General features: G+C 39.3%; 2 protein-coding genes across 2 annotated transcripts; one reads left to right on the top strand and one right to left on the bottom strand.

Annotated features, from left to right (window-relative positions):
• Nucleotides 1-2,338: 2,338 nt before the first annotated feature.
• bcas2 (BCAS2 pre-mRNA processing factor) lies at nucleotides 2,339-13,674 on the bottom strand. Its single transcript, XM_085146082.1, has 7 exons — nucleotides 13,462-13,674; nucleotides 11,734-11,826; nucleotides 11,569-11,639; nucleotides 9,063-9,224; nucleotides 8,922-8,972; nucleotides 8,750-8,830; nucleotides 2,339-8,662 (listed from the first exon to the last, which is right to left on the bottom strand). Exons 1-7 carry the CDS (start codon nucleotides 13,552-13,554, stop codon nucleotides 8,536-8,538), a joined length of 678 nt encoding a protein of 225 aa, XP_085002208.1. The 5' UTR covers nucleotides 13,555-13,674; the 3' UTR covers nucleotides 2,339-8,535.
• Nucleotides 2,443-6,895, top strand: otud3 (OTU deubiquitinase 3). Its single transcript, XM_085146081.1, has 7 exons — nucleotides 2,443-2,648; nucleotides 3,206-3,354; nucleotides 4,888-5,000; nucleotides 5,113-5,235; nucleotides 5,376-5,508; nucleotides 5,726-5,913; nucleotides 6,129-6,895. The coding sequence occupies exons 1-7, from the start codon at nucleotides 2,443-2,445 to the stop codon at nucleotides 6,291-6,293; spliced, it is 1,077 nt and encodes a 358-aa protein (XP_085002207.1). The 3' UTR covers nucleotides 6,294-6,895.
• Nucleotides 13,675-14,729: the final 1,055 nt, after the last annotated feature.

Here is a 14,729-nt window from a genome sequence, read left to right on the forward strand (position 1 = left end):
ACATACACGCACACATACGCATGTACACTGACACAGACCTACACTCACTCCCCACCCCCTCCAAACGCCTTCGAAGCTTATGTCTTCTATGTTGTGAGATATGCTGATTCACGTGCTATGTGCTGAGGTGTTTTTCTTTCTGTTCTCAAACTGATCTCCCTGTTGGAGCTCAGTCTGGGGGGAGTTATTTTTTCTCCTCGTCTTTCCTCGTGTTGTGCATTTTCCATTGTTATACCTCTCTGACCTGACTTCCCCATGTGATGTTGTAATGTATGTATGGTCGAAGGGTAAGATGGCGCTGGCAAAGGTCAGCAGCCTTAACCCAACAAATTTCCCACGTGTGGGACTAATAAAGATTATCTTATCTTATCTTAGTCATAAATGTAAAATTGTGAAGTCAGCTGAAAATGGCCTTTCTTTCACATGATGTTCTGATATCAACTCAAAAATAGAAACTCTTATCATAAAACACGATGTGCCTTGCTGACACACACACACATTGCTCGTGCACATACAGTACAGAGTTGTTGTCCTTTGAGTCAAACATGGCTGACGGCTCCTATGTTTCACTCAGGTAACGGGCGCTGATTGCTGCACACGCACAAGCACGCGGATAGCCTGTAGGCCATTACATCTGTTCACACAATGCCAGCACTTACCCATGATAACCCCCCCACACACAGAGCCACATATCACAGCAGACGTATGGCTCCTTTATGTTTTTTCTTGTCTCGTTTTTTGGAAATAAAAAAAGTTTTATCTCTCGAAGCTATTTTCTTTATCTGTGTCTGTTTTTGTTGATGTTGTTTTTCTTAACGTTACAAACATCCTGTTTATTACTATTCAGCCCACTCCTCCGCCTTATATTCATTAACTGCATGGAGTCATTAAAATGAGTAGGTTGTGAGTAGCCTTAGAAGACGTTAAGAAGGCGGAAGATGGTGAATTTAAAGACCACGAGATAGATAGAAAGAAAGAGAGATAGATACTGGAGTCTTTTTTTTCCTTGTTGTTTGTTTACTTTGTTTAAATGAAGCAAATTTGCTGCTACTGCAAGCCTTTTTAATCGCATTTACGGTTTGGCCCATTTCTCCTTCCGTACATTTTGACGTACACGGATATACGTACGCGGAACCTCAGTTGTAAACAAAAACGGACAATCACAACTTTCCTTTTCTGAGCTAGAACATAATAAAAACAAAAACTGGTTTATCTCGTCAGTCAGAGTTTTTTTAAAGGTAAGTGTCAGCACGACAACTATGTTAAGTTACTCGGTGTGTCATGATGTAGTGATTATGACCAGAGATGATTTGTTATGTAATCTCTCCAGCTGTTGAGTACTCTGCACCTAGCCGCTAATGCTAGCTAATAGCTAAGCTGTAGCCGAAAACGCTTCGTTTGAGCTAAGTAGATAGCGAGTAACTTCGTACCCACTTAAGTTTCTAAGTGTTTATTAGTTAGCTTCCATACTGCTGACTAATTGGCTACATTTAAGAAAGCAAAGTAAAGGAAGTACAAACAAAGGAAGTAAAAAAAAAAACTATTGGACGTTTAAATCTAAAACGTACCATGTTTTAGACGTGGTGCGTTTTCTCTAAAGTGTATCACGGCTTATGTTTACAGGCCAAGAAAAATAAACAATTACATAAAATTTTAAAAAAAATACAAAGCCGGGTTAGGGGATATCCTTCAAAGAAAAATCCAGAAAGTTTCGAAATTGAAATTGTTAATTTTCAAGAAAAAACAAAATATTATTTGGCAAATTAAAGTCACAAAACGTCATAAATTATCTGAGATAATACTGACAGATTTATATATATTAAAGAAATGAAAAAAAGTTGATGCTGCTTTTTTGAAGTAAAGGTACACTACTGTGAAAATGTCTTGAGCCACCCCTCATTTCTTTCTATTTTGCTTTCATACAGTCAGACTGTCTGAAAGTTTGTCAGTCACATAACAGAACCGATAGATTTTGGTCCCAAACAAACTCCCGCACTGTAAAAGCATACATCAATAGGGAAGACTATTAGTCATGGACTGGCCTCCCCAGAGCCCAGACCTGAACATTATTGAAGCAGTGTGGGATCACAAACGCCAAAGAAGAGCTTTGAATGTCCTTCAAGAAACTCTCTCTCTCTCTCTCTCTCTCTCTCTCTCTCTCTCTATATATATATATATATCTATATATATATATATATATATATATATAGATATATATATATATATATATATATATATATATATATATAGATATAGATATATATATATATATATAATGATCTAATATGCCGTCTGGATGAAATATTAAAAAAGATCTACTATTTCTCTGTCATTAAAAAAAGAAAGTTACAGACGTGTGGTGGTCTTTCATGAAGCGCCTGCTCACTGCCACAGGGAGACGCACTGTGGTGTTGTAGGCCTGCAGACACGAGTGCAGTCAACATGTCGAGGAAACAGACGCACAAATCTTTGCGGAGCAATAAAAAGAGTGAATTGGAGCGCAAGAGGGATGAAAGGGCAGTCCGCCGGGCCATCGCAAAAGACCGCAAGAACCGCCCTCAGGATGGCGATGAAGGTGCAGAGTTTGTCAGTTTCTCCAATCAGCTGCAAGCACTGGGGCTCAAGCTGAGAGAAGTCCCTGGAGATGGGTAAGAGCCAGAATATCAGACCTGCTCTCTCTGTTTGGTCCTGCATAAACTGATTTTTCATTTATTTCAAAGTGATCAAAATATTATGTGAACTTATTATGTGAACACCAGTGTTGAGTCTGTAGGTTGCATTAGCTTATTGCTGTATTAAAAATAGTTTTGACTCAGAGGGAATTGTGTCTAGTTAATGAGGCTTAGTATCACAACGTAGGTAAATAGGAGATTGTTCATATCCTATAACTTGGCCCACCACATCCCATGTGGTGATATCTTGAAAAACGATTCTGGCTTTAGATTGGAGCACCTGGACTTGTTTTTAATTTATTTGGATGTGGTTTTTAAAAGAGCTTAAATGTATTTAATCTGTTCTAAAAATGCCCTGTCTTTATCCTTTACATAATCAGTTATGAGGGGTCAAAAATGCTTGGAAAAAAATAAGGCTGAGTAGTTCTCTTTGATTTAAAAATTCAAACAACTTTTAACTTCATTTTGGTAAAGATTGTATATTAAACCCTTCAACCACAGGCAGTCATTTGTCATTTTCTTTTGTTCTTTAGGAATTGTCTGTTCAGAGCTCTAGGCGACCAGTTAGAGGGTCACTCCCGGGGCCACCTGCGTCTCCGCCAGGAAACTGTTGATTATATGACATCCCATCGACAAGACTTTGAGCCCTTTGTTGAGGATGACGTTCCCTTTGCACAGCACTGTAAGAAAAAAACAAGCAAGCGGGTAACATTGGCTACATATGCCAAGAAAACAATGTGATTAGCTAGACTTACTCTAATTCACAATCCACAATCTATAATGGTACCTACGCTATATTGCCAAAAGTATTTGCCTTCACACCTATACAAACTTGACTGACATCCCACTCTTAATCCATAGTGTTTAAAATGGTGTCGGCACATCCTTTACAGCTGTAACAGCTTCAACTCTTCTGGGAAGAGTTTAGAAGTGTTTACGGCAGTTTTTGACCATTCTTCCAGAAGTACATTTGTCAGGTCAGACACTGATGTTGGACGAGAAGGCCTGGCTCACAGTCTCCACTCTAATTCATCCCAAAGGTTTTCTGTTGAGTTGAGATCAGGACTCTGTACAGGCCAGTCAAGTTCTTTCACACCAAACTTGGAAGAGAAACTTGGAAGAAAGCACATGGCAAGATCCACGTCTGTGTGCACTTTGCTTTATGCATTGTTATTTAGTCATGATGGAACACGAAAGGGCCATCCCCAAATTGTTCCCACAAAGTTTGTGCAAAATATCTTGGTATGCTGAGTCATTAAGAGTTCCCTTCACTGTAAGTAAAGAGCCAAGCCCAACTTCTGAAAAACAACTCCACACCATAATCCCCCCTCCAACAAACTTTACACTTGTCGTAATGCAGTCAGACAAATACCGTTCTGATGGTAACTGCCAAACCCAGACTCATCCACCAAATTTCCAGATGGAGAAGTGTGATTTGTCACTCCAGAGAACATGTCTCCAATGCTTCACAGTCCAGTGATGGCTCAATTTACACCACTTAATCCAACACTGTGTATTGTGCTTGAATCCAGCTGCTCATGAAGGCCCATTCCATGAAGCACTCTACACATGGTTCTTGAGCTAATCTGAAGGCCACATGAAGTTTGGAGGTCTGCAGTGCTTGACTCTGCAGGAAATTGGCAACCTCTGTGCACTATGCACCTCAGCATCCAACGACTGTGGAATATTTAGTAGCGAGGAAATTTCCCGATTGGACTTGTTACACAGGTCCTATCACGGTACCACACTGAAATTTACTGAGTACCTGAGAGCAACCCATCCTTTCACAAATCTTTGTAAAAGCAGTCTGCATGTCTTCATGCTTGATTTTATACCCTGTGGCCATGGAAGTGATTGAAACAACTGAATTCCATGATTTCAGTAGGTAAGGGAATATTTTTGGCAATATAGTTGCACATGGACAGACAGCTGAGTTCAGTGGGATGCAGTTGTGACCAGAAACTTTGCAGTGACCTCTGGTGGTTATTGCTTCTGAGTGACAGATGTATGTAAGTGGCCTGTGGAAGGGACGGGGTGTCACAAAATAAATATACGATCTCTTAGTTTACATTTTTTTAGTGTAAAAATGTGGAAATACTAATATATACAATAGGACAGCTTTAGTCATTTTAACAGACAGACTTTAAGAGTCATGTGTTGAAAGTTCAAGAGAGCAGTTGTGGCAGTAACAACTCTCTGCTTCTTTTCCTCGCAGTGGCCAATCTTTCTCAGCCTGGTACTTTTGCTGGCAACGATGCCATTGTGGCGTTTGCTCGCAGTCAACAGGTGAAAGTGGTTATCCATCAGCTCAACACTCCACTGTGGGAGGTAGGAGCAGACACTTTCAAATTATGTCTCCTCATCTTGTGCGCTAATATAATTTGTTATATGATGTCTCTGTGGCACACCACGCTGTTTATATGTTGTGTTTTTGTTGCAGATCAACGGTTCAGAGAAGCAGGTGTGCCGAGAGCTGCACATTGCCTACCGCTATGGAGACCATTATGACAGCGTGAGACGGATAGGAGACAACTCTGAGAGTCCTGCTCAGCTCCGCATAGAGGTGTGGTGTCCTACCAGACCAGTACTTAAAGAACAGTTAGCTCTCATCTAGCATGCATCTTTATATGTCAACACTGCACCCAATGAGCCGTCTTCTACTAGATTTTTTTCTGATGTTTTTCTTATCATTGTTGTTCCCAGAATATGCAGAATTCACATGGACAGCAGCGTGAGTTTGGGGACGGTCAGAGAGACAGGCACAAAAAGTCTTCTCCTACAGCGTCAGAGGAGGACAACGTGATCCTGAGCTCCATCAAGAATCGAGCGATCCAGGGTTAGAAGTTACATTTAAATTATTAGCTGTTGGAACAAGTAGACTTCTGTGAGGGAAAGCAACATAATCGTCAGAATCATGAATGCTTTGGATTTTTTTCACAGCTAGTTGTTGTGTTGATCACATAAACATCCCAGCATTGAACTGAGACTCTTAGCATGGCACTAACAGAAACAGATCTGATTGTATTTGCATGTTTATATCTTTTTTGCCTCAGGTGATGAGGAAAACTTACTCCAACTGAGTGCAGCGACAATCAACGCCGAGTGGCTTGTTGGCTCTGCGGTGGGCCAGTCCTGCCAGGGCCAGTGTGCTTCTGGATCCTGTTCAGCCTGCAGAGCTGCAGCCGCTCACTGCAGTGATCCCACTCAGACAGCAGAGGGCAGCAACATTCAAAAATCCAAGGTTGTGGATGCAAGTTTCCTGCTAATTATTTGCATTATAAAGGAGCCTGTCTAGCTAAATCAATATTTTATACTTCACATTATACATGAAATTGATTCACATTGGTGTTCCTAACTTGTGAAATATCTTTTTGCAGCATTGGTCATGCTTTAGCAGTTTTAAACTTTACTCAATGAGGATAACTGACTTTTTCTTTTTTTTTTGGTCACCCCTAGGTCTCCAACAAGCAGAGGAAAGAGCAGCAGCGGCTCGAGAAAAAGAAGCGTCAGGAGGAGCGGCATCGACAGAAGTTCCTCCAGAGTAAAGGAAGCCAGGACCAGAACCAAAACCTGCCAGATGCTGTTACTTTAGTACCAGCTCTGAACACTCTCAGCATATAGACTGGAGCATGGCCAAAAATACCTTCTGCTACTCTTGCTACCAGTGGCTGTCCACAAAGTTTTGCACATAGTCAAAATTTCAGTCACATTGGATAACTTTTCCTAAGGAGAACTCTCTAGCATCTTTGCAAAGAGTTTAATGGTGCCTGCAAACTGGTGTGTGTGTGTGTGTGTGGGAGAGAGATGGGCGAATGATGTAAGAGACAAGCGAAAGCGCATGAGTATCAGTATTTCTGTTGGGATTTTTCTTTAGTTCCATCCATTCCAGGTGTTGGTGTATGTAGAAGCTGCTCATATGTGGTTTAAGCACTACGTTATCTAGCTCCTTTCTATGCTGGACATCGGGCTTTTCATGACTACCACACAGACAATCTTGCACAGCCAGGCTTTTTGATTTGCCACAGACCTGAGTTTATTCTGATGTTCGTTCTGTCTGTGATCGAAGAATAAATTCAGTATGTACACAGTGTGTGTGTAAGGAACGTGGCAATAAATAATAATAAATCAGATTTACCTTTTTTTTTATTCCTGTGTGAACCCAGTAGTACGCTATGTACTATCCAGGGTGACGAGCTGTTTAAATTAAAGGTTTATGAGTCAAATTAAGTTTCTGACATTTTCATTAATGTACCTTTAATGTGTTTAAAGGTAGTATTGAATTTGTCTTTTTTTTTTTTTTTAATTAATATGGCATTAAGAGAAATGATTACATCATTTTAACAGACACAAAGGAAGGATGCTGACAGCTGCTCCCTTATTCACCACAGCGGGTAGAAAATGTGCTAACACTTATACATCACCTTTCTACTCTGAGCTTTTTACTACAAGCGTAGTTTTTCTCTTTACTTTGTGTAACCCTCACACGGGTGCATCAGAGGACACAGGGGGTCCAATATCTTGCTGACGGATACCTCAACATTTGTCTCTCCTCCAGGAAGCATACTGAAGATTGTTTGCTTCTTAACAAAATGTGTAAACCACTACACTGTGAAGCCTTTACAGAAGCTTCTCGATATTATAAAGCAAATGCAGAAATCCTGTATTTAATTTGGTTTCTTGACATTTTCCCACCCCGTGTCACTGTCAAGGATCCCACTAATTTGTGCATAGTTCTGTAATTTAGTTAGCCAACAACAGTAGTCTGTCACCGGATATTTGTGCACTTAGGTGTAATAAATGATCTTGCACTCAGTAAAGCTGCTGCCAATAAACAAGTCTAGTATACAGGGACGTGCACGTGTTGATATGTTATTATGGATACTAACTAGCCTAATCTCATTATGTTTAATATTCCTTTAACCTTGTGTACACTGAATGTTTAAAAAGGGAAGCTATTAAATTACTTCCTGTCACAAACTCAAGTATTCCCTGAGAGCCTAAAGGTCAGATTTAGACTGCGTTTGTTTCTCATTTTCAGCTTTTTTCTATTACCTGTGTGATATTGATGAGAGGAGATCCCCTTAAAATTGTCATCTGAGGCAGACAGCTCAACTCACCTGATGTTCTTCTGTTTGTGAGCGGCAGCCAATCAGATGGAAGCTGGTTGAAAGGGAGAAGTGCTAAAACTACTAGCTTCAGGTGAACAGTACATGAACGGAGGGACTGAACTGTAAGAGTATTGTGTAAATTAGAATAAAATATAATCAGCAAAATAAGTGAGTGGATATCAGACTAACTTTAAAAAAGAAAGGAAAATATTAAGAGTTCAATCAAATTCACACTACAATATAAGAAAAGTTCAATTTATTAAAACCGCTTTAAAAAATTACATTAATTGAAGTCATGCTGGAGCTCATAAAGATGAGTCTGGCTTCAAACAACAAACTATGTACATGTTTCCAAACACACTGTTCAGCTGGAAGAGAACTTGAAGAATCAGGTCGATGTAAACTTCCAAAATGAGCTCATGTGACAAAATACTAAACGCTAATGCTATAATATCATTAGCACTTACAGCCAACAGACTAAATAATGTCACATGTGATATTTAATCTGCCTGTCTTACCAAACCACGTGAGGCAACAAAAGCTGTTTTATTGTGTTCAACTTTCTGTTTGTGAAAAGATGATGTATTGTGTCGTGTTTTTACACTGGAAAAAGGTGTACAATGGTAAACTGTGCTGCAAATTGAGATTCATGGGCGCATTTGGAACGCGGCAAAAAAACTTCAGTCCTAAGGTTGCTTCTTAGTCCTGTTAGCCTCACAAGCCAAGATGGAATCCGACCGCGGGATCAGTAGCTCCTAAAAGTCCTGTCGGATGTTCTCCTTGTTTTCGTCTCCCTGCTGTTGCCGGAGTTGAGTGACTTCGTTTTCCAGCTGAACGATTGCCCGCTCGATCTCATAGTTCTTACTGACCAGTGACACCCAACTGTTGTAGGCACAAATACAGATGTTAAAATAGAGGTAAAACTTCTGTGCGTCAATGATACAAACGTAAACTCTTCCAACAACATACTTAGACTCCAGCTCTCTGAGTTTGGCTCCTGCTGCCAACTGATCATTCTTACGCTGCCAGTTCAAATCCTGAATTTGCTTCCTGTGTGGCAGAACAAACACACCAACAGGTAAATATTAAAACACATTAAACACCGTGTTTTGGAGCAAAAGGTTTGAGGCAATGAACTCACCTGAATTTGTGAAGTTCTTTTTGTGCCATTTCGATCATGAAGGCCAAGTTGCTGAAGAAAAAAATCAAACACGACACGTGTTAGCAGTATTTCCCCACAGACATCAACACTAAGCAGACTGGATCTGGAGACTATACGCACTCGTTGTAGGCCTTCCATGCGTTGGTTCCATAATGCGACATGAGCTCCAGGTTCTCGATACGGACCGCCTGGTGCTCCAGCTGGGCCATTGAGTTGTTCACGCACTCCTGCCACGCTGTAATGTCATTCTTCTGTCCTGATGAGGGCGCTGGCAACTCATACCTCAATGAGGAAAACATTTATTAAAAATACTGGTGATCACCAGTGCTACCTCTCTGCCTAGTAGACACGCCGATGGTATCAACTTGAAAATCCTACATCGCTGGGTTATCGCTCTCACAAGGTTTTCAGAAAACTTGACCTCTGAACTTGAGGTTGCGGTCACCGAGAACTCATCTGAGATTTTTAGTAGATGCACCTATGATAGCGTCTGTGCTATGTTGCTTTCTTTCTTTAGTTATTGCATTAACAAACTTAGGTGTTAATGCACCTGCCCGGGTGATGATAATACCCCAACAGCCTTTTACAGCAGAGGGTTCAACTTTAACATGTGAGCCAATAAACAGAAATGAAGGCAAAAAAAAAGAAAAAAAAAAAATACTAAGTTACATGTGAGTGAAGTTGGCCCCCCCACCTTCTTCAAAACCAACAAAAGTGGTATCAAGCGTTTGTGCTGCTAAAATTTTTGTTTATGCCGCTATCATTTTAAAGATATTAAAGAAAATTTAAAGGTCAAAAGGTCAACCAGCCCCCCCACATTACCCAAATCAGACAAAATTGATGGCACTGCAAGACTGCTTTTCCACCAGACTGGAAGATCTTTAAAAAGGCTGCCACACACGACAACACCACAGACTTTCAGGAATATACCGAAACTGTCATTGCCTACATCCCAAAATGCATCGATGATGTCACAGAGACCAGGGCTATCACTGTCCAGGCCAATCAGAAACCATGGCTCACAGGTGAGGTCTAAAGGCTCCTAAGGTTGAGAAATGCAGCCTTCAGAGCCGAGGATTAGGTGAGCCTAAGAACAGCAAGGGCAAACCTGTCACGTGGCATCAGAGATGAAAAGGCAGTAATCCAGGAGGATTTTGCAAAGCTTCAGCGATAGCAGAGATACTCAGAGGCAGTGACAAGGAATACAAACCATCAGACTACAAGCCCACTCTGCAGACCATGGTGACACAATCCCCAGACAGTGTGTGGAGATCCCTTGCCAAAATCAATACAAGTAAAGCTCCAGGTCCTGATAACATCCTTGGACGAGCACTGACGGACTATGCTGTGGAACTCACACATGTCTTCACAGACATCTTCAACACATCATTAGGGTCAGGCTGGTGTTCCCACATGCATTGAAGCCTCCACCATCATTACTGTACCGAAGAAGTCATCTACCTCTAGTGACCTCTAGAAACTTTTATTAATATCTTTGAAATGATAGTGGCACAAACAAACATTTTTGCAGCACAAACCAGCACAAACATGTGATACCACTTTTGTTGGATTTGAAGAAAGTGTGGGGCCAACTTCACTCACATCTCAGTTACTGCCCCGTTTTCCAAAGATGTTGGAATACTATCAACAACGTACATTTAAAAAAAACAACAACAACAAAAGCTGAGTTAACCGACCTCCGAAAATGTGGAAATCATTTAAGTGCTACATAAAATGTTGAATTTCTATTTTTTTTTTCTTTTTTTAATGTGGTGCCAGAATCATGTATGATATGGCATGTGACTTGAACAGTTGTGTAATTAAAGAAGGGGAGGGATACAGCTACTACTGGAAAAGCAAGTCAAGTTGTGTAAAAACAGTTTTTTCACAAGAATCTATAAAATCCTGTGAAAAACTAAGTACATCCATCATGCTTCCATATGAATTATGACTGTATCATGCCACTCAAATGTAATTTAGTAACTAATCATCTACTAATCATCAGCACCTGTGAGCACCTCTATAAGAGCTGAAGTTTTGACCATTTGTTAAAACGATGCTACAGTCCTAGATTAGCATGTTAAATGTTAAAGTTTATGACAGTAAAATTAGAAAAAGTTGCATTTGAACAAACCAAAACACTTCTGTAACAAAGGAAACCCCAAACACAGCACATCAGCACAAGCGCCTCACATCAACTATCAAGCACGGTGGATTTGTGCTTGTTTTGCAGCCACAGGGCCTGGGCAGCTTGCAGTCACTGAGTTGACCATGAACCCTCTGTACACGAAAATATTCTTAAGTCAAATGTGACCAACAGCTGAAGCTTTGGACAAAAACTTACAGGACTGCACAACAGCAGATCAACAATTTAAGAACCATATTTTGCATCATCCTTGACAAACTTTAAATGAATGGTTGTGATCTTTGAGCCCCGAGACTACACTGCATTAAAAACACAACTTTACAGTGTAAATCAGTGAATGGGTGAACAGCCTAGAAAGAACTTAGAAGCATTGTAGTAGGTTGACTATATGAATGCATCTCTCTTCCTCTGTGGCAAATAAGCAAAAAGCTCAACTTGCAGCTAAGCTACCATCAGGATCTTACAGCTGGCAGGATTTACCTCTTCATACTCAGGAGTTCCATCGGCTGCCGAGCTGCCAACCGCTCAAATTCATTCCTCATTATTTCTGTCTGAAGGGGGTGAGAACAAAGAAGAAGCACCATTATTTCCTTGTCAGCAGCTGAAACCACTAAGAAGGTTTTAAACTTCTGATGAGTTCATCACCTCAAAAGCAGAGAAATCAGGAGTAGGCAGGTAACTCAGGTAGTTTTTTGTAGGTCGGTATCTTCTGGTCTCTTCTTCGACCAACGCTGCTGCCTGAAGGAAGAAACAGGATTCGTGTTTGGCACGGGGAATATTTTGCAGCCACTGGGAAATTCACTTGAAATGAATTGCATTAGAGTTGCACAATTCACTTCTTGTTATTCGACAACTGAAACTCTTTGAGGTGTAGCCTTTTAATTAGGAATTCATCAGTTTTGAAACTGTGGGGTAATACCTATTGGTTAAAAGGTACACTTCTCTTTTTTCCATACACATGGAAAAATGAATCAGACCCTTAGAGAACATAACTTCTGATAATAGACTAGTGAAAAATCAAACATTCCCATTGCTACCTTATTCAAATATTCTACTGCAACAATATGTACAGGATTTGATGTCCCTTTTGAGTGTTTTATCCAAATGCTTGTCTTGTTGATCTAAAGACAGATGCAATCTTATTCTTGAGCATGAAGGAGATCAATGACTGGACAAGTACGGTCATTGAGTCATTGAGCTGCAAGTTGAGAGAAAAATATGAGAAGAAAGATAAATGTTGCTGTAAAACTGTACTAGTCTAATGGACTCCGACTTACAGCAAATCAAGAAAACATTAAATACTGCTCACATACTAAGAGAATAAAATCCAAACATATGCAAGAGACACCTTTATATTTTTGTCAGATTTAAGAAAAATCTTTAAGTGCTGAATGAGTAACTGTTTTTTGCCAAATGACTCCCACAATGCCGTGGGAGTGTCAGAGTGCTTTTCTGTTGTCAGCTCTCCTGTTATGCCACTGCTCTTACTACAGACTGTAGAGCTGCATGACACAAACAGCAGTAATCTGTGTACCTTAGATGTGATGAGAGCCAATGGAGGATCCAGGGAAAATGTCTTGATCAGGGAAGTGTTTAGTAGTGACCACGAAGAAATTATTGAAAACATTGACACCAATATATATTAGGCTTTGTGAAGATTCTTCAAAAGTTTTCTTTGGACACGGGCTGCTTTCTCACTTGTTTTCAGTGAGAAAACCCAACTTAAATTGTTGCAGCAGCCTCTTACGATAACATCTAATTTTTCCCCTCATTTCTTTTGTTAAATCTACAAAATAAAAAGAAATTAAAAGAAAAACCCCGAAGGAATTCATAAAATATTGTTTTGGGTCAACAAGTTGATTGCCAAAGAGGTGTTAAAAGGAAATTTGGTATTTCTCTGCCTGTTATGAAATTTGAAGAAATTGAACAAAACAAGAAGTGGCAGACCTAAGAGCTATCTAGTGAATCTGAAAGTCATGTCTTTAAGAAATAAGAAAAATATAGCAAAGACTTGACACCGGACCTGAGAGATACATCTGGACCATCACTTGACCAATCTACTGTTCACTTCATGAAAAATTATCTCAGTCGAGGGGTAGCTGTCAAGAACCGATTCTTAAAAATGGGAAAAGGGAAAAACTATTCAATTAATCGACACATCTATTTTGCTTTTTTATAAAATAAAATATAAAAAAAATGGGTTTTTCAAGACTTTTAATCTATATAATAAAGACACTGTCCTGACATGAGTCTGGTTAACAGAGCAAATTAACCAGCTTCAGATATCAAACTTACAGTGTCCGCTGAAACATTGCAGTGTGCCATGTAGCATAGTTAGCTAACACGCTGTGTTCGAACTGCCCGCTTACTCACCGCTTCTCTCACACCTGCCGCATCGTAACCTTGGTCGAAATATGGCAGAGCATCTACAAACACTTCTCCAGCTACTGAAGCCGTCCCGGCCATTTTTAATCAGTCTATATATCGTTCACTTTGTTGAACTGTCTCGCTTTCTGCTAAATAAACTCAAAACCCAAGTGTCCCCTTTCTTCTTCTTTAATTTCGCGTCTTCTTCGAATTGGTGCTTTAGCGCCACCGCATGGTATGGAGTGTTTATCTTAATGTTTCTTCTTTGAAGCGTGGACAAAACGTATGGAGCATAGCTCACATCGAAATAAAGCATGCCATGAATTCATAGTTAAATGTGCAATAAAACATTAATTAGTAAATTACGTTTTCAATGTCCTCTTTTTATTTAGTCATTAACAAAGTAATTCATTATTTGATCAATCAATAGGGATTAAAAATACATATTTCTACAAACTATTAATCTATTATGAAATATCTCAACCTGAAAAGCGGTTTACAGAAAAATATATGAAATGCTTGTTAAAACATAATTTAAAAAGTAGCCTGAAATTAAAAATTTAAAAACAGATTTTCAAAATAGTTGAAAAAAATACGATTTAATAAGAGAAATGGGTAAATGGAGTTAAAAACTGAAAGGCAAACTTTTCTGACATTTAAAATGATGATACCATCCCTCCTTTTTAATTCCATTTCCTTTCCTTAGCTATTGGATTCTCCGTTTTGGAAACCCTGACCTCCTCAGCAGTATGTTGAGTCTAAACAATAAATCAATGATCTTATTATTACAGGATTATCTATTTGATTAGCTTCTCCCTGTGACCTTTCCATGACTCTTTTGGTCTTTGTGAATAAAACAAAGCAAACTAGTCATGGTACAATGTCACATCCCAGTTGTGCAATCCTAACATGACCCTACACAACTTGTTAGCGCTCATATTATTTTACCAAACCTTTGATGCCTCATCGGAGAGGGTAGTCCAATAGCTAATGGGAAACGAGAATGAATCGAAAAGGGAAATAAGCATTATTTTAGATTTCAGAAAAGTTTGGATTCCTAATTTAATTTAGGAATCCATTTATTTATGTCTATCTTTAAATTTTATTTCGTAAGTGATTTTGAAAATCTGTTTTTAACATTTTAATTTGGAAATACTCTCTTAAATTAGTTTTTTATTGAGTGTTTCCTGTTTTTTCTGTAAATTGCTTTTCATTTAGAAAGATTTAACTCCTCTTTTTATTGAGCATTGAATTATCAAATAATTAATTGTTTT

Source organism: Neolamprologus multifasciatus, chromosome 20 (assembly GCF_963576455.1).
Source record: "Neolamprologus multifasciatus chromosome 20, fNeoMul1.2, whole genome shotgun sequence".
NCBI classification, from domain to species: Eukaryota; Metazoa; Chordata; class Actinopteri; order Cichliformes; family Cichlidae; genus Neolamprologus; species Neolamprologus multifasciatus.